Source organism: Scylla paramamosain, chromosome 15, assembly GCF_035594125.1.
Source record: "Scylla paramamosain isolate STU-SP2022 chromosome 15, ASM3559412v1, whole genome shotgun sequence".
NCBI classification, from domain to species: Eukaryota; Metazoa; Arthropoda; class Malacostraca; order Decapoda; family Portunidae; genus Scylla; species Scylla paramamosain.
In genome coordinates, this window is record NC_087165.1 from 18,309,936 (window position 1) to 18,333,511 (window position 23,576).

At 38.7% G+C, this 23,576-nt stretch overlaps 1 protein-coding gene across 2 annotated transcripts in view; it reads left to right on the forward strand.

The window, feature by feature from the left end:
- Window positions 1-3,240: 3,240 nt before the first annotated feature.
- The window catches only part of LOC135107560 (zwei Ig domain protein zig-8-like), a 145,614-nt gene continuing 125,278 nt past the window's right edge, over window positions 3,241-23,576 (forward strand). For both annotated transcript variants that reach the window (XM_064017558.1, XM_064017559.1), the window contains exon 1: window positions 3,241-4,199. In XM_064017558.1, the coding sequence (XP_063873628.1) occupies window positions 4,195-4,199 (5 nt within the window). In that variant the 5' untranslated portion in view covers window positions 3,241-4,194. The remainder of the gene's footprint in view (window positions 4,200-23,576) is intronic.

Genomic DNA, 23,576 nt, shown 5'->3' on the forward strand with positions numbered 1-23,576 from the left:
TGTTGTCATTTTCATTATTATTATTATCATCATCATCATTTATCATCATCATCATCATCATCATCATCATCATCATCATTAGTGACGGGCATTTCTCAGCACAGCTACGGCCATGGTCACACGCACAAACCGCGGCATTCATTACCTGACGTTTTAACATCGCGTGTTGTAAACTCAAGCTTCAGTTACTCGCTCCTTCATATCCAGAGTACTCTACAGTAAAATGGGTTTGTGTAAGAGAAAAAGATAGAGTAACGGAGCAGATTTACTGATGTTCTGAATACAGTGACAAATTAAGAAGTAATTAGCAATGGAAGCTATTTTTTTGTTTCGTATGAAACGCTGTTGTCCATTGCATAGAATAACTGTAATAATGTGCTGGGAAAGTATAATTCGAGATGTAACAGTGAAAGTCAAGAAAAAGGTGGTATAAAGCAGTTTGTTAATGTTCATAAAACAGTATAGGAGTGGAAAAATACTGAACTCACTGGTGAAGGGAATGTAAATTTAGAGTAGCCTTTTAAGAGACACGTGAGAAAAAGAGGTCGCTCGTGTACAGCCACGTTAGGTACCGCGAACAAAGCATGGATGAGAACATACAGTGGAAAGTGTTGAGTCTGAAGTCACGCTTGCACCAGAATGAATAGTCTTGGAGTCACTTCCTTATGAGACGTAATCTAAAGGTGTAACAGTACTAATGAGATGCGACCTTTTTAACGGACAGTACAGTACTTCAGCCGCGTTACGTGAACCTTCTCAACTTGTGCACCTTTCTCCTCTAATGAATGTTATCCATTGTGTGTGTGTGTGTGTGTGTGTGTGTGTGTGTGTGTGTGTGTGTGTGTGTGTGCACGCACTTGTAAGTTCAAGCTGGGTGAATATGATGATGATGATGATGATGATGATAATGATGATGATGACTAATAGTGTTCATAATGAAGATAGTGATGATAGCGGAAGTAGTGGTGTATGGAGTGGTGATAAGAAAAAATAAATAAGAAAAGCGTGTGCTGGGGAAATCTACTTGTATTTGGTAACTTTTCCCTCTAATGGACATAAGCTTTTCATGTGGATGTTGCCAGAACTTTTTTTTTTCTTTCTTATGATACAAGATTAGATGTTTACTGCCGTCGAAAATATATGGGCGATTTTTGCTCATTCCATCATGCTGAGTATAAGATTCGAGCCATTTTCTACCGTACAGTTTTGCCTCACTGCTTTAAATATTTGGATACATTACGCCTTACTTTTAGGCCTATGTGCACCTTTAGGTTACCTTGATGGAGAGCGCTGGTGGTCGGTCAGCCTATGCCGCTTTTTTACAGTGGTGCCTCTTAAATATCTATGGTGGTGCACGCTGCTATACTTGAACCAAAGTCACAGTTTGTGATAGGGTTTCTGAGTGACAGATGAGGGATTATTCCACTGGACAGTCTCGAGACCTGTGCCATCTAAGGTACTGCAACGAGGGATCCTTTGTTCATTTCCGCTTGGTGAGTTGTGGTGTGCTGTATAGCTAACATTGTAGCTATGTATAGCGGAAGCTTATCACCAGGTTACTACCTCCGCAGGATTTAATTTATCTATGTCATTTTGATGTGAAGTAACGTGATATAAGCACATGTATGTAGTTAAGCACATTACATTGTAAATTATTTGATATGACACTAGGACGCCAAGTGCATCCCATATTGTTTGCCACGAGTGTGTATAAAAAAAGTAGCATCAGATGAAACTCTTTACTTATGGCACTCCCAGGGTGAGAGGTGAACGTTAGGTCATGGAGAGGACTGCTGCTTCAGTCTGTCAAACTCAGTGCAGTTCAGTACTAGGAAACAGACAGGATGTCTCGGTCTTCTATGTATCACTTCTACAGTGCATGAACCTGATCATCAGGTAAAGCCGTCTAGTCTGTTCACCTGAAAAAGTCACGTGGTCTTAGAAAAAAAAAACAGGTATGAAGAACACTTGTGATTGTTCGGAGGTTATTCAGATGCTATCAGCATGATTTAATGATACGGTTACAAGAGTGGCTTATTTTCTGTGACCATTGCGAGACTGAACTGGAGTGCCCTACATAAGCATAAACAGATCATTCGAGTATTTTTATGTGTTGGTATTTTTATATAAGCTTACAGGATACATAAGAAATATTCTTGCTATTTCACTTGAAATTAAATTGCTAACATTCATTCTCAGCATTAGACAAAATTCTAGATTCTTTGAGATGCCTGACTAGGAAGCTTTCAGAGACCCTGTTTGAAATAAGATACATTCAAAGAACCCGACATGAGAAAACTTCTCTCACAAATGAACGATCTGAAGGCACGGTGACAATCTGAAGAAATCAGACTTCAGAAACGTGTTCTGTATAACTCTCGGGGAAAAAAAATAATATATAAAAAGTAAAATATATATATATATATATATATATATATATATATATATATATATATATATATATATATATATATATATATATATATATATATATATATATATATATATATATATATATATATATATATATATATATATATATATATATATATATATATATATATATATATATATATATATATATATATATATATATATATATATATATATATATATATATATATATATATATATATATATATATATCATACAACGAGCATAGGTGTCAAAAATCTTTCTAAAGTGAGAAAGAAAAAAAAGAAAAGAAGTAAAAAAAAAAAATGTGATATCTATGAATATGAAACTCACGAGTATCAGCAAAACCAACGAACGTTTCTATATTTATTCGTTATTTTTTTGGTCTTCTTCCTTGTAAGCTGTTATGCTGAACTGCACTTCATTGCTTTGTGTGGAAGGACTGTGTTGGAGGCCAGTGTGCACCGCCGTCCTGGTGAAGAATTTATTTCTTTCTTTCATGAAAGATGGGCTAATGGGAAGCATGCTCCCCCTCCCCCCCTCTCTCTCTCTCTTTCTTTCTTTCTCTCTCTCTCTCTCTCTCCTCTCTCTCTCTCTCTCTCTCTCTCTCTCTCTCTCTCTCTCTCTCTCTCTGCACACACACACACACACACACACACACACACACACACACACACACACACACACACACGCGCGCGCGCGGAGGGAGGAGAGAGAGAGAGAGAGAGAGAGAGAGAGAGAGAGAGAGAGAGAGACTCATTACCAGACATGTATGCCAACACTTCCAAAGAAGATTTAGTATAAAATATACATTAAAATGTGTAAAGCCAAGAACAAGCGTATTTTGAGTTGGGAGTTATGTGGGCGGCAAAGAGGACGGGAGTCTTCCCCCAGGGCCGCGGGCCTCGCCAAGGACCATCCTCGCAGCGCCACACCACTTTTTAATTAAGAAAAAAAAAAAAAAAAAGTGAAAAAGATGCTCTATAAAAACGTCTTACTAAGAAGGGCACATACTCGTATATCAAAAGAACACCTTCCCATTACCTTGAGTGTGTCTCTTGGAGGAGGAGAGTGGCGGGAGCAGCACACACATTTCCAAACGGCCAGCCACAGGGTATTCTCACGGCGAAAGGGCGACAACAAGACTGTATACCAAACAGCGACAAAAAATACAAGCCAAACGCGTCCCGACAGTTCATGTTTGTATACTCTGCTCGGCTCATCCCTTCCTCCCACTCCTCCCCATCTCTGTCCCCCCGGCGTGGGAGGCCTCAGTGCGCCTGCGAGGAACTCCGGGCTGGGGCTGCAGCGCCACACGCAGCAGTCTGCCGCCCACCCTCCTCCGGCTAGCTTGTCTGGTGAAGTGTACTAAACGGATGCAGTTACTGTCGTCCTTTACCGCTCCATTAATTTCTGCGTGCATTTATGGCGTGGTTTTGATATAATATAAGAAACAGCGTATATGGCTGATTACGTGTGAAAGATAATGTATTCACATACTTACCGTGGGCAAGTGGAGGTTTCTGTAGTGCACTGATCGTCACGTAAAAAAAAAAGAAAAAAAAATAAAAAATCTAAAACTTTGAATGTTTACCATCAGGAAATACTGAAATTTTCCTTCGTACTGTAAACGATCTTCTCACGGCCCTTGAAAGTGTATGAAGGGAACAGTGATCATGTACACACAGACGGTCCCTGTCATTACTTATTGGTTGGCCGTTGATGTGTGAGAAGCTCCGTGTCTTCAACTCGATCCCAGGACGCTGAGAGACAGTGAAGATGGGGTGAGTAACACTGTATTCAGTAAAAGCCTTTGGTAGCGAGGAGCGGCATGGTATGGTGCGGGATTCCTCTCTTGCCGACCTGTATAAGGCTGCGAACGAAGTCTATTTGAATCTGTTTTCTTTTGCTTTTGATCATGTTATTCATCAAAATTATACATGTTGCTGCTCACGGTGCATATATTTTTATTGGGGAAGTAAGCAAGGTACACTTATGGAACAATTCTTAGCCGGTGAAATGATGCGGCGTTCCCATATTCATCGATCATTGAAGGTAGTTACTGTATTTTCAGCAATGTTTAACTATTACCTCATCATCCTGCCCTCTTCTCATACTTACACGAGAGAGAGAGAGAGAGAGAGAGAGAGAGAGAGAGAGAGAGAGAGAGAGAGAGAGAGAGATTCATTTAGGGAGAGATGTCGATGTAAGCCGTTACCGTAATATTTGCCTCTGTCCTGAGTGATGTTTCATGTTTAGATGCTCTCTCTCTCTCTCTCTCTCTCTCTCTCTCTCTCTCTCTCTCTCTCTCTCTCTCTCTCTCTCTCTCTCTCTCTCTCTCTCTCTCTCTATCTATCTATCTATCTGTCTATTTATCTATCTATCTATATATTTCTCTCTCTCTCTCTCTCTCTCTCTCTCTCTCTCTCTCTCTCTCTCTCTCTCTCTCCTCTCTCTCTCTCTCTCTCTCTCATTATTTTTTAGAGATTCCCATTCCTGATGTGTTTGCCATTATTCAGATGCTTACTTTCTTCATGGAAAACTATGGGAAGTGAAAAGCGAAAGCTGAATAAATGAGCACCAAGACAATTATGGCCTGGCTTGACCTAAGAAATTAATTGAAGATTATTGTATATTCATTTGATTGTGTGTGTGTGTATGTGTTTATTTATTTAGTCAGTTAGATAGTTATTTATTTGTTTGTTTATGCTTAAGTAAGCTTTGCAGTGTAATTGAATCGGTCCTGACGTACACGTTATCCAAGACAATGAGAGATCTAATCAAGCCAGTGCAGCCCTAATAGGCTATAACCGAACCTCGCCTGACCTTGACTTAATCTTATTTTACTAAGCTGGCGGGTCTTGAGTGTGGTGTCGTTACTCGCTGTCATAAAGTCACGGTTTATGGTTAAGGCAAGACAGCGGGAATGACGATAATTCGAATGGACGAGGTTTTTATCGAGAGAAGCCGTCGTTTGGATTCGTGATCGGCGGCGCCGCTGGAATCATTTACCACTCCAAGTCGGTTTTGACGCGGAACACAAAGAAGTGCCAGCGTGAAAATTTATACATTTGATTTATCACAGTATCCTGAAGTGTATTGATTCTCCATGGTAATTCATGCGACGTGAAGACCGTCTAATTAGCTTTCAACTTGACGAAGGATTCCTAAACATCTAATGGTTACGCTTATCCGTGACGCGCTCCCTTCACGTAAAGCTTGTGAGTGATGTAAATGTGGGTGCATGAGCGTGTTTCAAGATAATAAAACAGTATGTCCACCTAATGACTGTAAAGCGACTGCATTGTGTACTCGTAACTGATTCGTCCGACATCACATGAGGAACGAGTGACATGAATACAATAAGCGTTAGACATGTATATCAAAAACTTTCCCATGATGACAATGAAGCTACTAAAACTGCAAGTCTTATTAGCTTCACATCACAAGACTTGCATTAACAGGTCAATGTCCAAGGTCTCGGCGTTGATCCAAGACAGCGCTGCGCATTGGTTCAGGGAATAATGGTGAAGCTGCTTGTAATCCTCTTGCGTGCCCCGGGGAGTCATGTGTGGCCCTGTTTTAAGCTACGAAGATCGAGCCTCCAAACTGCGTCATTATCTGTCCGCAGGGAAATAAAGGCGCAAAGGTATATGTGTAATGACTTTTGCTTGCTTGCGCGACTTGCCTGTGAACTGCGCACCGACTAAAAGAAATTAACTGATTAGGAGATTGCATGTTTTTTTTGTTTTTTTTATTTTAGTGTATGAGAGAGAGAGAGAGAGAGAGAGAGAGAGAGAGAGAGAGAGAGAGAGAGAGAGAGAGAGAGAGAGAGAGAGAGAGAGAGAGAGAGAATGTTGCTAAATCGGTGGTACATTGATTATTTTTGCAAGAGAGAGAGAGAGAGAGAGAGAGAGAGAGAGAGAGAGAGAGAGAGAGAGAGAGAGAGAGAGAGAGAGACTCATTGATAAAGGTAAATTGGTAGGACATTGATTGAGACATTGAAGGTATGTAGGTATCCAAAGTATTCATTTGGATTGTTAGGTCACTGAACCTGCCTTTTCAGTTGTTGTTGGAAGAGCGAACTACCGTGTTCCCTGGTTATCTTGACAAGTGTTTATATCGTGCTGAATCACTGAAATGAAACACACACACACACACACACACACACACACACACTTTTGAGCAGTCACGTAACTGTCTTCCTTTTCTCAGCCGTCATTGTCATAAGGCTAAAAATATATAGTTTAATTTTTACTGAAACATGATGTTCCTCATTACCACACTGATAAAATATGTACTAGTTATCGTACATTACAGCATCTCTATGCGTTTTCGTGTGTAGTTTATTGCAAAAGAGTATCTTACTTGATTAAGTGTTGGATACGCCGGTGGTACGAAATAGCAATTAGGGGTGTTTTGATCACAAAGATCTTACAATATATAAAAGAAATACTGGAGTTGTTTGCTGCCTCCTTGGTAATATGTCAGTTTCAACATTCATTCCTGTGATATCGAGAGCGCTCGACGAGACAAGAGCAGGTAGGTCTGTCGGCAATAATAGCTGACGAGTAATTACCCTCCAGTTTAAGTGAGAGTGAGCTAGAGGAAACAAGTGTTATGGTTTAATACACTTGCTATATAATTTACGGTATAGTTTACTATATAATTAACGTAATTTTTCCTAATACCTCAGTGTGTCAGATCTTCATAATATGACAAAGGTTTAACTAATGATTATGTATAAGTGTTTGTTTTAAATGGGCAAGGCTTTCTTACGAGGATAAAGTGGCGCACCAGCCAATGGAGCACGGATATGTTTTTGGGAGGAGCGTACAAAATAATGTTCTCTGTTGGTATAGACATCGAAAGTTTTCATTGCTGCTTTAATTGGTGTACTACATATTAGTTCGTGTGTGTGTGTGTGTGTGTGTGTGTGTGTGTGTGTGTGTGTGTGTGTGTGTGTGTGTGTGTGTGTTTTCCAATATGAATGGAAAAGCAGCAATTTCCATATCATTGTGAATATTAATAATTTAGTTTTGTCTTTATTTTCCACGATGTATTGCTAAGGTAAGTTTGTTAGAACCCTCATTGGCATTAAAGTGTTTCTATCCACGAAACAAAAACATTCTTGATTATATTTCAGCATTTATTTATTTATTCATTTTTTTTATTATTATTGTTTTTACTTTTTTAGCAGTTAGGTACGTAAGCTAAGCCTTGAGAAGTTAATCTTGCCATCAAAGGAAAGGATCACTGACCAGAGCAGAGGATTTCGCTGAGAAGACAGTGCCTGCGACCGCATTTTAGAACGCTGGCAGCGAAATGATGCGATGGGCGACACGGATTTATTCTTTGTTGTGGACAAGAATGATGATGATGATGATGATGGTGGTGGTGGTGATAATAATATCAATAAAATAAATAAATAAATAAGTAATAATGATAATAATAATAATAATAATAATAATAATAATAATAATAATAATAATAATAATTATCATTATTATTATTATTATTATTTGTATTTTTTTTATTTTTATCATTATTATTATTATTATTATTATTATTATTATTATTATTATTATTATTATTATTATTATTTCTATTATTATTATTATTATCATTATTATTAATCTATTAACAATAATAATAATCATAACAACAACAGCAGCAAATAACAACTACGAGTCGTGCAAACAAGACAGTTATACCCATGACCAATATTTCTTTGAGCCCTTAGGAGTGACAGTAATAACAAATTATATTAATGGTTTTAGTAGTATTAGTACTAGTAGTATTAGTAATACTAATAATAAGGAAAATGATTCGCATAAAGCTATAATGCTAATAGTAGTACTACTACTACTAACTAGTACTACTACTATTACTACTGATAATAATAATAATAATAATAATAATAATAATAATAATAATAATAATAAGAGGAAGAAGAAAACACCAATAACAACAATCCTAACTAAAATAAAAATATGAACCATTAATTTCTCACAAACCAGAATGCAGACATGTGGGTCTGGCCAGACCCACATTCCCTTAGAACCTCCCAGGACGCTCTTTCAGACCATTGAGGCAACACAATGGAAAAGGTCTCGTGACAGCGCAACACCTGGCATTATGCGGCCCGCCAGGTAGCGCGACCTCACCCACTGTTTGGGGACACAGTGACTGATGAGCCCCTGGCGTGATGTAGGTAAGGCTCGCCCCACGACTCACTGCCCCCTGCCTCCTACATGGTGTGAAACGCAGCCCTATACGGGTTCGGGTAAAAGAGAACACAGTATCGTATAATTTTGGTGTGTGACGAGTAGTTTTTTTTTTTTTTTCACGTCACACTTCGTTTGACTTGAATGTTGTGCAGGTGGCGTTCGTAACACACGTGAGAGAATTTGTTGCTGTATTTTTTGCAGCTACGTAAAACCTGGAAAAAGTAAGATAATGTTTGCTTGTCATTCTCTCTCTCTCTCTCTCTCTCTCTCTCTCTCTCTCTCTCTCTCTCTCTCTCTCTCTCTCTCTCTCTCTCTCTCTGACCTGCTTCAATTAAGGCAACTCCACCCAAACTTTCTTCATTCATCTATATTTATTGTTCGTTTACTTCAATTAACCTCGTACCAAGCCTCTGATCTTGTATTTCTCTCCTCCTTTCTGTCTGCCACTGCGATAGCTTCTGTCTGCGAGGTGACTGTGAATCGGTCGATGAGCAAATATAGAAACATTACTCACTGAACAACGTTTTTTTCCTTTACAGAGTGTTGTTTACGTATCCGAGACTAACGTAAATCCTTGATGCTCTTTTTAGACTCGCTATATTAGGCGTAACGTTACTCCTTCCTTCCTGCTCTATGTACTTAATGCTTAAAAGAAAATGCTTATTTTCCTTGGTTTACTACACACACACACACACACACACACACACACACACTTTCATATTCTTTGTGAAGTTTCTTGTGAAATGCTATCAGTTCAGCTAGGATTTTCTCGAGTGTTTATTTGTACTCAGTTTTCGCTTTCTAGTGTCTTGTGTTGCAGGTAATTGCGTAGTTTCGTTGTGTTATGTCATTAGTAAGGTTGAGGAGGCTCTCCGTGTAGTTCGGCAATTAAAGGCTTCCCTTATGCAAATGTTTGGCATTCTTAGGGACATTATGTCGTGTTTTGTCCTTTACTGAGAGCTTCCAGTTCTCGCTGTGTAGCTGAAAACACACACACACACACACACACACACACACACACACACACACAGACACACACACACACACACACACACACACACACACACACACACACAGAGACACACACACACACACACACACACACACACACACACACACACACACACACACACACGCGCGCGCGCGCGCGCGCGCGCGCGCGCGCCCACATTATGAACATGAACTAATATAAAAATTAAAAAAAAATATATAAATATATATAAAAATAAAAGATTTATAAAAAATATAAAAAAATAAAAGATTTATATTAGATCACGTTTAAATGACATTTATCGTTATTCAGTGAAGTATTTGGCGGATTTTTGTGAAGGTCAAGACAGTGCACTAGACTTCTTCCCGATCGTGATCTCTGAGCCAATTTTACGCTATGAAGGTAAGCAGGAGGGAGTGATGAAGGTTCGATCCACTCGTCTGTGGACGAGAAACTCTCGCTTTCCTAAATTAAACTCTTTTTAAAGCTGAAAATTAAACTCATTTTAGTGACGGAAAATTATTCAAATCTTCCTCTCTGAGAAATCATTCGTGCATAGATAAACCTGAATATATATATATATATATATATATATATATATATATATATATATATATATATATATATATATATATATATATATATATATATATATATATATATATATATATATATATATATATATATATATATATATGTGTGTGTGTGTGTGTGTGTGTAAGAAAATAACATTCATTTTCAGTATCAATTGTGGAGCAGCAAGTTTTAGACATAACAGGCCCTCAGCTGGCGGGTGGCAGCGGTGTTGTGTTGTGTTGCGTTGGTGTGGTGGTACCTTGTATCGGGCTTGTAGCTGACTTAATCGATTACTATCCCTCGACTATCATTATTCGGAGTGCGTGGCTTCCCCCTCGCCCAATAATTATAACGGCCGTCCCGGTGAGATGGTGCATTATTACCACCGCGGCCTCTCGGGAACCTGCCACCGTCCCTGCCTCTTGGGAACCTTATATCATCTGCTCCAGAATTTTACTCGCGTACGATTTTTCCTCCCCATCTTTTTCCTATTTTCTCAAGAGCAGAACCGAGAGTTGGAAATGATCAACTTTGAGGTCTTTCCATTTGCCATTTTGGTAAAACACACACACCCTTGGGAGCAACTTGGTGGCAACATCCAACTCCAGCCCTAGGTTATGAAATATGAGGTAAAATGAGTGATATAGTATCCAGTAATATACACAAGGGTGACGCGTGCGTACCGGTGACGCCTTCGCAGGTGTAGCTTCCAAATCAATTCGTCGTAAGTCTTGCCTTTTCTTCTGGATCACTTTACAGTCGTTATTCATAGTTGGTAGATTATGCGACTGTGTAATGCTAGGAAGAAATGAGACGTGGAAGATTGTAGTGTAAGTACAGTATCAAGAACGTAGCTAATTATTTGCCAAATTATTAGCATTATAGTACCTAGTAACGCATCAACCTGTTTATCAATTTATCTGGACATTATGTCCATCTGTTTATTCGTCCTGTATTTTAAATCTATATTTTAGTACTTTATACTTAAGTTTACATACGACTTCCTATACTTCGCTGCTATACTAGCCAATACTCATAACTACTTACGCTGTTTATTTATTTATTTATTTATTTATTTTATTTGTATATATAAATATTTTTTGCGAGTTTACATTTCATGAAAGCGTTCTTAGTTTTGTGCTTTTAACGTGCTATCTCTCGCTGTAGAAGTTTGTAAACCCGATCATTACTGGTAGGAGATTGTAATGCTCTCAGTGCATGAAGATCCCATTGCTTCATGCCACGTTAACGTTCCTGAGGTGCATGTTAAAGGTGAGTTGAATTGTATGGTTTTCAAAAACTTGCTCTTTTCTCTGACATAAACGTGGATTTAACCCCGGTGTAATCCTCCTCATCGATTATATAATTTTCCAGCGTTTTACTGCTCTTTCCTCAATCTTTCTACAGCCTGGTTCGCACGCGTGCACGCGCGCGCGCGCACACACACACACACACACACACACACACACACACACACACACACACACACACACACACACACACACACACACACACACACACACACACACACACACACACACGTGCACCGTTCAGTCTTTCATGTATCAATGATTTATAATGCCATAATTTATATGTCGCACAATCGCACAGAAAACCATCTTTTATCCGTTAGAGTCAGCTGCCAGTGGCGTTTTAAGAAAAGTGAGGCGCCTTGGGATATGGCGGTAAGCTGGCTTGGCATACATAGTATACTGGACTATTGTATACAAGGTGATTTCTTATTATCTGTTCTGGTGGTAACTGTGAGTGAACGATGAGGTCAAGGCTGTAAATACGTATTGTTACGAGAACTAAGTCCTATGCGTAAAACGTAAGATTTTTTCTTTCCTTTATACTAGGAAGAAAAAATGGCGCCAGACTTGAAAAGTAAAAAATGAAGACTAATTACTGTTCCTCTAAAAAAAAAAAAAAAAAAGAAAGAAAGAAAAGCTCCCCTTTTTTTAAGACTACTGAATGGGGTATTGACAGTGGCTCTTGAAGTGCCTCTCTTTACGTAAGTAAGCATAATTATCTGTTTTGGACTCTTGAGCGACTCAGACAATACATGGCCTTTTAACATAGAATGTCAGCACCGTCGAGTAGAGATTAGAAGTATAGTAAAGTGTAAATTCTCTCTCTCTCTCTCTCTCTCTCTCTCTCTCTCTCTCTCTCTCTCTCTCTCTCTCTCTCTCTCTCTCTCTCTCCTTGACACATTGGCAGCTGGTAATCTGTCTTGTATTCGTTACGCATTAGTCTTCATTGGTTTGGAATGTTTGTACCGGTTTCGAAGTGTATAATGTAATGCACATAATGAAAGATGTGGTATGTTCAGGTGTCTGTGTGTATGATGGATGCTTTGTCCTCATGTTTCAATACCGAAAGTTTACGGCACGAGTCTGCTCAGTAACGTGTATACTATATGTAAAAATAAATGTGTTAATTAATAACTAATTAGAACCGGAAACTTCTCGAGCCGTGATGAGAAAAAGGCGGAATTATATTTTACGGCGATGGTGCTGGTGGTGACGGTAATGGCGGTGAAGTTGGTGATAATTATTTATTTACTTATCTATTTAGTTAGTCGTAGTTTGATAAGCTTCCGGTCGTAATTAATATCAGCTTACTCAACGTCAGCTTTTAGTTAGGATAAGCAGTTTTATTTTTTTCTATGGACAGTTGCCAAATGCGTGGAGGCAGATAATTAGACAGTGAGCCATGGGCAATGAGACACGTAACAAGCACGACCAAAACGTAATTTTCGGTGTGCTTAATATCACATAAGTTTTCATTAAATTATTTTTTTTTTAACAGCAAACACCGTAATGCCGTTGGGTGTTGGCTGTGCAACAACCAGGCCATGGAGTAACAACCCCAAAAACTAGATGATGAGACGAAATTGAATATAACATAAAAAAAAAAAATCTCATCTTCCCATCTCAAAATTTTGCTTGTTGACATCTGACACGCTACACCTGACGAGTTTTCTTGCGCCTTATCAACATTTCGATACGCTTGGTGGTTGTCGAGGAAATGTGATGGCGGGTCATGATGGGGGCCGGAGAAACCTGTCACGCCACTGCATTACTTATGTACGTGATGACAGGGAGTTCTTGATACATGAACTTGTGGTGGAAATTACCTCCAAATCTAATAGCAATACAGCAGTGTACACGGACAAACAAACATACAAACGAACAGACACAGCAAACAACACAAGTGCTTTTAAACGATATACTAGGTTAAAGAGGTTCGAGTGTGTTACTGAAGCATCAACTCAAGACGAAGTAATCCATTGTAAGCTCTCTTGTACGATTATGAAAGAGAGAGAGAGAGAGAGAGAGAGAGAGAGAGAGAGAGAGAGAGAGAGAGAGAGAGAGTTCTAAAACTGTAATTAATTGTTTGTGCACTGTGTGTGCAATTTGAGTTCGGATGTAAGGTTTCGAAATGATCCTGCATCTGCTCGAAGCAATGGGTCGCAGCCCTCTCTCGACACGATTATTGCCAGGCTGCATTGTCTCTGCCTATTTTAATATATTACCTGATCCCGCATCCAGCTTGTGTTTCTCCTCTTGCAAGACAATATAACATGGTGAAATTGTATATCCTTCGTGAATTTCTTTTTCCTTTGTAAAGTGTCGCTTACATACCTAGTATGTTATGTCATGAACGCTGCCTTTATTTTTCCGCCCATTCGTTGCGTGTAGATGAATGTGAAGAGATAGCAGTTATCATTTGCTAACTTCATAAAAACATCACACAACTCTTGAACTGAGACTAGAAACAGAAGCCTCGGAAATGATGCGCCACATCATATGCCATTGATCGATAATCATTTATTCAGACATGATGCATGAAACACTACTTCATTCTAAATCTTAAGACATTACGAGACCTTATAGCTGTAATTTGAGTGAAGGCCTTGTGAAAGATGTACAACCATAGACCATTTATACAATATCACATAACAGTTGTGTGACAGTGCCGTGTGAATTATAGATGAATTTATTAGTTTCTTGCCATACCATGTTTATTGTGATGTTTGATATTTTGTAACATAGACGACATTATTATTTCTTTAGCGTAAACTAAACCGGTGTATTTCTGTGTACTTTTTTTTCCGAGGCTGGCTAGGCCTGTCGTGATTTAATCGCTGCCGTTTACATTACCTAGGGGGTACCAGGGGGAGATGACGGTCGGACTTGTCCTTGCCCCCCTCCCCTCCCTTTTTTCTTAGGAAGAAATTTGTTTCCCTTTAATTTTTTTAGTACTGCTGCATTAAGATCGAATCATATCTCTTCCACGAAATAGTTACTTCAATTGCTTTATTATTATTATTATTATTATTATTATTATTATTATTATTATTATTATTATTATTATTATTATTATTATTATCATCATCATTGTGTTCCATTACAACAAAAATATCACTGAATAAAAGTTGATATAATATAACATCGGGATCATGCAGCATCTTATCAAAATACGATTCACGCATTGATCCCTTCCTCGTCAGGAGGCAGTGCAGCAGCGGAGGTGTCTTGAGGCCCGTCTATCCTCAAGCATCTTTCCTTCAGGCTGGATTGGTTTTGCCTTCTCGTATTCTCCAGGGCGCCGCAGACGCTTCATAGAATGCCTCAGTGTGTTGCAGTGTGTTGCAAGAGGCAGAAAACTGCAAAGAGCGGGCCAATGCAAGGCTCGGCGCCCCTCGTCGATAATAATCTGAATTTAGAGCATCTCATGGGTATGAGGACCGGAGGGAAGAGATAGTATAACTAATAGATTATTTAATCTTTTAGATGTTTTGGAAGAAAATGGCAAGTGGGCTCAGTATTGATCAGCTATTCATTCTACGCACGAATATATACGTTTCTACCATTATACGAAACAGTTTACTATTATTTTAGTTTGTCATTTCTTCACATTAGTTTGAAAGGAGTAACGCTATGCTGTTATATGTCAGTCGGAATCAGCAGTTAGGCAAAAAGAAACAATTAAGGTAAATACCTCTTCACTCCACCGCTAAAGACAGCAACCCTACTCGCTTATGACCAACCCAGATGCTGCTTCAGACACAGCCGCCTTCACATACAGCCCCTAATGAGTAGTGAGGATGAGATATATTAATCCTAAGGACAACAACATCCACAACTGGCTCGATAAGTGCCTAAATTACCCATTAAACGAGGAGAGCATCGTGGCCCATCTAGCCCTCACGCAATCCTTCAGCAGGACTGCTACTAAGCGTTAAAGCTTACTGGTATACGGGACTGCATTCATTAATGGAGACTAACCGTTAGTCATTTATGATAATGTAATAGGTATAGTGTGTGTGTGTGTGTGTGTGTGTGTGTGTGTGTGTGAGAGAGAGAGAGAGAGAGAGAGAGAGAGAGAGAGAGAGAGAGAGAGAGAGAGAGAGAGAGAGAGAGAGAGAGAGAGAGAGAGAGAGAGAGGTTAATCACTTCCCAAGGTATCTTGATGTGGTAGGCAGGCTCACAAAGGCTTAAAAGGTGAGGCGTACCACTGAAGGTGATGAGCGAGTGAGGGTAATAGCTAATTCTTGCATAGCAATAAGGATAAGAGTAAGTAGGAAGCTTTGTGAGGGAAGGTGCGGAAAGAGGGAAGAAAGTGCAGTTAACAGGCTCAGAGCAAGAGTAACTAATCATGAAAATATCATTATAGAGAAGAAAAGCAACACAACGGTGGATTGTAAAAGGTTAAAGGGAGGCATTTAAATACCGGAGCTGATAAGATGCTCTTTGAATGCACGCTTTTAAGACTGTTGCGTGGGCGAGGCAGACAGGTATACTCCATAGGAATGGAAGAAAGTCCTCTACAGAAACGGCATATGAAGAGAATAAAGAATGACGGACACAATACAGAAAGGAGCCATTTGGACTGAATAGCGGTGTGGAAATGGGGAGGGAGAATTTGGTTGAGATATTTTGGGGTTAAGCCTTAAGTAACAACAAGTTCTGAATTAGTTTTAGATTTTGAAATTTCTGCTTTTGAATATTTATTCTGGGGATTCGTAGAATTTGATGCATAACTCCATCAGTTTCAGCAGACTTGTTGTACATTCTGGGAATAGTGTTTCTGTCTTTGAAAGCATGAAAATACAAGGTAAAGCCAAGAGTTTTAGCTTAGCTCTTTTTTTCCAGGGAATGTAGAATATACACGCGAACTTCCATCACCATCACCATCATCATCATCATCATCATTATCACCACCACCATCAGTGCCTTTACGATTGAACTGCAGCACTAAGCTCTCTGTTAAGCCTTCTCCACATGCTCATGTTAGCCGTCTGTTTTAGACAGCTACAGCCAAATAATCTTTTCTTAACGTGAAAATGCGTATGACTTACATTTTGAGCTCTAATACGGTAGTAGTAGTCTTCATGTCGTTGTACGGGAAATAATCGTAGTATAACCTCGTGTGTTTGCACTTAACAGAGTTCATAACGGCAGCAACACCCTCGTTTTGTTGCTCCGAAAGACTGCACAGGGTAACTGGTCAGAATATCGAAGTAAGACTTTGACAGAGCATCGCTACGGAGAGAAAATTTGAACAGAATAAGGTTAAGAAAAGATCTAAATTAGAGTGATGGGCAGTTTGGCTTGGCTTTCCGAAATAAGGGAAGCGTTCTTTGCCCTAAGCTGTATATCAGTGAGGATAGCAACGTGTCATTCACCAGATGAAGGAAGATAACAATCAGTGATGAAGATGGGCAATGGAATCGTATTGGATGATTTTATCTATAAAGTGAGAGAATAAAAAAATATTGACTTGCTTCGGTTTCATAATACATGTACATAGTCTACAAAATTAGACGTGATGCACGGTTTTGGTATCTGAGTGTCCGTTGTATTTCACACTTGAAAGTCTGTGCCACACGAGCGTTATATCATTCTGTGTATACTTTCGACATCCAACACAGCAGCGGAGTAATGATGTCACGAGAAACATATATAAGGGCTGCCGTTATTTCCTCACAGGTCGAAGGAAAACCTCATGCTCAAATCAGCAGATGTTGTTCTATAGATAAGAAACAAGACCATATGCGCCAAATGTTTGTAAAGCTAAGCAACAAAATGTCAAAGTCGTCGTTTTCAAGGAGGTTTTTGTTCCCTTTCTTAGATTTTCTCAGATTTGTGCAGTTAGTTTAATAAAGAGATATTTCGATTTAAGAAGCTAAGTTGGATTGATGCCCAGCATTGAGACAAAGCAATGAGAGAAGACATAACGGCGATAAGCATTCATCATTGGTATTGATGCTTTGAAGTATCAGTAGTCTGACAGGAGGGACCAATTAAAACAAGTGTAGCTGCAGAGACAAGGTGATGTTGTATCCGTTAGTGTCATCATATTAAGTAAAATGCAGTGGCGTGGTGACGTGCCGAGCGTGATCACAGCGGCCTCTCACCGCCAATGCTAATCATCCACTTATCTCAGCCATAAATAAGGCTAACTAATCGTGTCTGACAGGTAAATGTAGCCACTGTCATAAACTTAATGAGATGCGATATAACATACGCATGAGGTTTACGAAATATATCGCCTGTCTGCAGAAACAAAACACAAATATGCACCAGCAACAAACTATCTATGTACTCACATGTACACGCTTGCGAACACGTTGTTTACAGAAGCACCCTGTCTAAATTTTCCTTTTTACATTAAGTGCATTTATTCGATAACCAGTATGTGGAGAGAGTGAGAGAGAGAGAGAGAGAGAGAGAGAGAGAGAGAGAGAGAGAGAGAGAGAGAGAGAGAGAGAGAGAGAGAGAGAGAGAGAGAGAGAGAGAGAGAGAGAGAGAGAGAGAGAATGGATGAATATATGACTATCATTTAATGTAATTATGAAGTAGAGACAGTCGTTCATGGAGCAACAATAAATAGCGACAATGTCCACCAAGTGTGTACTTCTTTACATGTAACTGGGCGGCGTTGGAGTGAGCAGCGCGCAGGGATTCAAGAACTTTGGCGTCAGAATCCTTAGGAATGCTAAATTTCCTCAGTAGTGCAATGAGGCAGCCATTAAAGATAACATGTAGTTGGGGTTTATTAAAAGCAATTTTGCATTCAAGAGCAAGAACATGGCTATGCAATTATGCAAAAGTCTTGTCCGACCGTATATATACGAGTATAGGACGTAGTTTAGTTTTGGTCTCGGCTCCTGCCTTAATATATTGCAAATGTAGGAAATGGTGCGGCGAAAAGAAAGAAAGAAAGAAAGGTGTAATCTGTATGGTCTGTGTGGTGATTTCCCTACCGGATAGTAACGTAAAGGTCTTCCGAGAAAAAAAAAAAATGCCACTGTTTAAAGAAATAATAATAGCTTTGAAAATTAACAAACATGATTGACATTTACTTTATGTCCATATATATATATATATATATATATATATATATATATATATATATATATATATATATATATATATATATATATATATATATATATATATATATATATATATATGTATATAGTATAGTAGGTAAGAAAGGAAAAGAAGGGAGATAAAGAAAATCCTGTACTTTTTTATTATAAATCTCATTTTTATAATTGCAGTTCAACTAAGTTTTCTGCATGCTATTTACTGTTTTATGGAATTATATTGATACATAAGTCTTATTCTTTTTACATTTCGTTTAAGCCACTTGAGTCGAGTGAGATTAAAGCCTTTGTCTTTGCCCTCAAACTGAGTAATAATAAAATGACAAAGAAAACAGAACTCGCAATTATGTTAAATGAAGCGTCCTTCTGTTTGTGAACATGACCAAGAGGATGATTAGAGTAAAACACTGAATAGAGATGCTCTTTTGAAAGATCAAAGTAAACCACTTCTTTTCATATAAATACAAGTATAAATACATACGCTGTTACTTCGAAAATTCGACTGCAATCCACTTTTATACTTAAGAACTTAGTATTACCAGAGACTATATAGGAATTACTAGATTTCAGGAGGATGTACAAGAGAGCATATTAACTAGAATGTAAACAAAGGACGACGTACAGGAAGCTCACTCGTGTGTGCTGTGATATTGATCATCTACACTATGTTCTCTGTAATTATTATTGAAAAAAAAAAAAACGCCCATTTATAAGCTAGTTTATAAAGCAGCTTTCACCTCAAGTGTACTTGTCAGTATTGTAGAATACATAATCTCAGTTACTGCATACTTCAGAATATTTACCCCCAGCCCAGCATCCCTCCCCCCCCCTCTCTCTCTCTCTCTCTCTCTCTCTCTCTCTCTCTCTCTCTCTCTCTCTCTCTCTCTCTCTCTCTCTCTCTCTCTCTCTCTCTCTCTCTCTCTCTCTCTCTCTCTCTCTCTCTCTCTCTCTCTCTCATATATCACCTGACGATAATGGAGTTTGTCTGATCGTTTGATCAAAATGTGCACCTTAATGACTCTCCACCATACCGATATGATTGGACTCGTAACCTGCCTCCATAAAGACAAGTACGCCATCCACTACCTAGTACCCTTTGATAATGCATCCTAATGGCAATGGCTTTAGTGTATCTGGTCGCTAATCCCATATTTTGTGGGCCAGTACCTGTTGTGATTGTTCACTAATACCACTAGCCCTCAATACTGAATAAAATCTGTATGTATGATTTGTTTTCAGTTTACTCACTAATTATCGTTGTAATATTCCTATTTTTTTTTTTTTTTTTGAGTATGGAACAATTTGCATTTGTCATAGTACATACTATAGAGATTCATTCAGTAACACTCGCTACTTTCCTCGATGATGTATAATTGTTTGTACATGATTAGCGTTCTATTTATTCACTAATTGTCGTTGTAATGTTCCTAACTTGATTGGAAGTACTGAACAGAACATTAAGCACAGTACCTGTGATAGGTTGCCCAGTGGCATTCGGCACTTGTCCTCAGTGCTAAATAAAATAAACGTTATACGTGAGGAGCGCATTTATGACATGTTTCGAAGTGCCAAGTAGTTTTTATTGGTCATAGAACCTGTTATGAAACTTCATCAGTCCTTACCATTTGGTGCTGAATAGCTTTATGTAAGTAACATTCAATTCAGTCACAAATTTTATTCGCATCTTGTTTGAAAGTACAACCCAGTCTCCATTAGTCATCGTGCATTCACTCCTGTACGAATGCCGATGTAGCTGGTTATAAGAAACTGCAAAAATTCAAGTCATTTAGTGAGTGTTAGGATTCAGGATTCAACCCACGTCTTGCACTTGCATCACCACATGGATATAACAAAGAATAATGGCCATCTGTTACTCATGAAGTCTGCATCCCCCTCACTCACAAAATTATTCTTGCTTGCTGTCGCTTTGGTAATGTTTTGACTTCTCTCTCAAAATTGCTGCTTCCCTGCCGGAGTGATATCGTGTAGCAGAAACATCCTTAAACATGATCATACGCAGCTCTTAATTAACGCCTTCACATATATGGCACGATTAAAGTCCTTGGCGTTCCTTTTCCTCCATTTCCTCGTTTCGCTGCTCCAGTACGTATATCGAAAAAAAAGAGGCCTGGAGGCGGAGAAGGGCCGGGAACTACCATACTGTGCTATGATAGGACGGTGGGGAGGGTTTTTGCCGGTTCTTTTCCTCATTTATATAAACTTGTGTATCTTCTTCGTGTTTCCGATGGCCATTCTCATAACAGCGGGATCCTCCTCCTCCATCTGGGTTTGCAGCGAATCGTTTCTTCATTAGCGCTCTCGTCATGATGCGTCCAGCGGGACCTTTAGTCACTTCTTCATGGTCTGACTTCTCACATCTAAGGAAAATTTGTTACCGTAAGTTCAGACTCGCCCACTTCTTTACTTAAAATGTTGGTCCACTAGAAGTAAGACGCATTATAAAGTCTTTTTTCACGTTTCTTTGTACTTTGGTATTTATTTGCCTTGAGTATGTAATTACATTTGTTTTCAGTGTTAAACTCGCTCTATAATTCTGTCATATTCATTCATAGCTTTAGTTTTAGTGTGAATGCTGTACATGTTTAAGTTTCATATGTTTATTACACGTAAACCTCTACCTCAAAGCCTTTCATGTAAGGTATTACTTATTCAACAATTAGCATATATACTAAGTTTGAAAATACTTAAATAAGTTTTATGTCGAATCAGCGTTTGATTATGAAAGTAAGCCTATAATTACTTCTCAATTACAAAAGTGTAACGTATTTATCTGTTGATTTTTATCTCATTTGATTTTCATGCTGTCTGTATTTGCAGGTTCGAGGGACGAAATAGAAACAGTGTGAGCGTGAACAGAATTAAGTTGTGCTCTTTAATAATCCGTGTATTTTTACCTCTCAATATATACTCCCTTAAGCACGTCATCAGAGGACAGTGGGAACCAAGTCGTCTCCACCATTTTTTTTTTTTTTTCTCTCTCTCACGCCCCCAGCTGCTAATTCTGTACACGGGTCTTGTCCGTCCATGTATAGAATACGCTTCACATGTATGGGCGGGATTCCACCCATACCGTTCTTTTGGACAGGATGGAATCAAAAGCATTTCCTTTTACCAACTCCTCTCTCTCTCTCTCTTCGTCGCAGTGTAGCATCTCTTGCTGTCTTCTACCGCCATTTTCACTATAACTACTCTTCTGATGTTGCTAATTGCATGCGTCCCATCCCCCGTGGCTTTGCTGCACGTGACCTTGTCTCACCCCTATTTTGTCCACCTCTCTAGTGCAAGAATTAATCAGTATTTTCAGTCATTAATTCCTTTTTATGTGAAAGTCTGGAACTTCCTCTTTGCTTCTGTATTCCGTCTTTCCTATGACTTGAGCTCTTTCAAGAGGGAGGTTTCAAAACACTTGTGCTCCGTTTTTCGATAATCCATTTGGCTTCTCTTTAGGGACTGACACTCTAACAGGCCTTTTTTTTCGAGCGTTTTTGTTGCCGTTGGCCAGCGTCCCTCTTAAAAAAAAGTTAAAATTTCTAGTCATGCTACTACTGTACTGTTCCAACATTGCCTTACTCGCACTGTATACTTACTGCGTCACTCCCCTCACACTTGATACTGCTTAAGACTTCATTGCATCCAGGAATTCATATATTTGCTGACAAGGTAATATAGCCGTTATGTTATGTGTATTTATGTCACACATGAATACTAAGAATGCTGCAGCTTTTACCAGCTTCTCATTTGTCGCAGAGATGGAGGGCCAGTGTGTACATGGTCGAGAGCAATGCAGTTTTACGGTTAAGATCCAACATTGTGTTATTATTTTATAGACCTTGTCTGTTGTTTGGAATATCCGATGTCTTATTGGTACTGCTTGTAATTAGTAGTAACGTGCAATAAATAAGCGATACACACACACATACACACACACACAGACACACACACACACACACACACACACACACACACACACACACACACACACACACACACACACACACACACACACACTTTGCCGCTGGCGCAAAAAATCTGTGTTTTATTGAATTATATGATACCATAGGTGATATTCCATATTGAACATTATTTAATGAGCTTCTTAAATTAACTGCGTACGCCATACTGAATGGTAATTAGATCTTAGTACCTCATCTTCACTCTTCTTCAATTACTATCGAATAACAAGCACCCAGCTAGTAGTGCAAACATCATCATACATTAAAGCAGACCTAACATTATCACCAAATATTTCACGTGTTACCCGAAGGTCTTTCGTAAACTGTAAGATCTGAATAAAATATTCCATAGCAATAGCTGGATTATGCAAGCTATTTACATAAAGATATAAGGCATTATTTTCTTTTATGTTTTGTTTTGATTTCTTCAAATTTCTTAGCTTTACATTCTATTTTAAACGTATATTTAGTATTGTGTACAGAAAGTAAACTTTTTTTTGCATTACATGATAATTAAGAGACTCTTAGATGTCTTTTATAGAAAAAAATACACATTGTCATTAGTGAAGGAAGCTGAGGTAGTTGAGAGTTAATAGATGTGGGAGTCTGGGCGAGCAAAACCTTTTTGTGCTGAATTTATGAAAAGAGGGATTAGGGAAAAAAAATCCAAAGCCGTCAAATGGTTTCATCTGCTTTCAGCGCGTCTCATCTTTATGCATATACGGAATGCAATTCTATTTTGTGGAATCGCTTTTTTACAGAAATCACCATATTACCATAAGAACTACAGAGACGAGTAGGCGCAGATGCTTTTGAAACAATTTTTTCGCTAACGTTGTGAAAGTCCTATCAAAGGTTGGTGGAGGCATATTGTTTAAATACCATTACAACTGTCGCGAAATTCACATTAATTACATCACTTCTGGAAAGGAAAGAGAAAAGTGTATGATGTTGCCCCCTGACCAGTTTGGTAAGTCAGTACGCTAGCG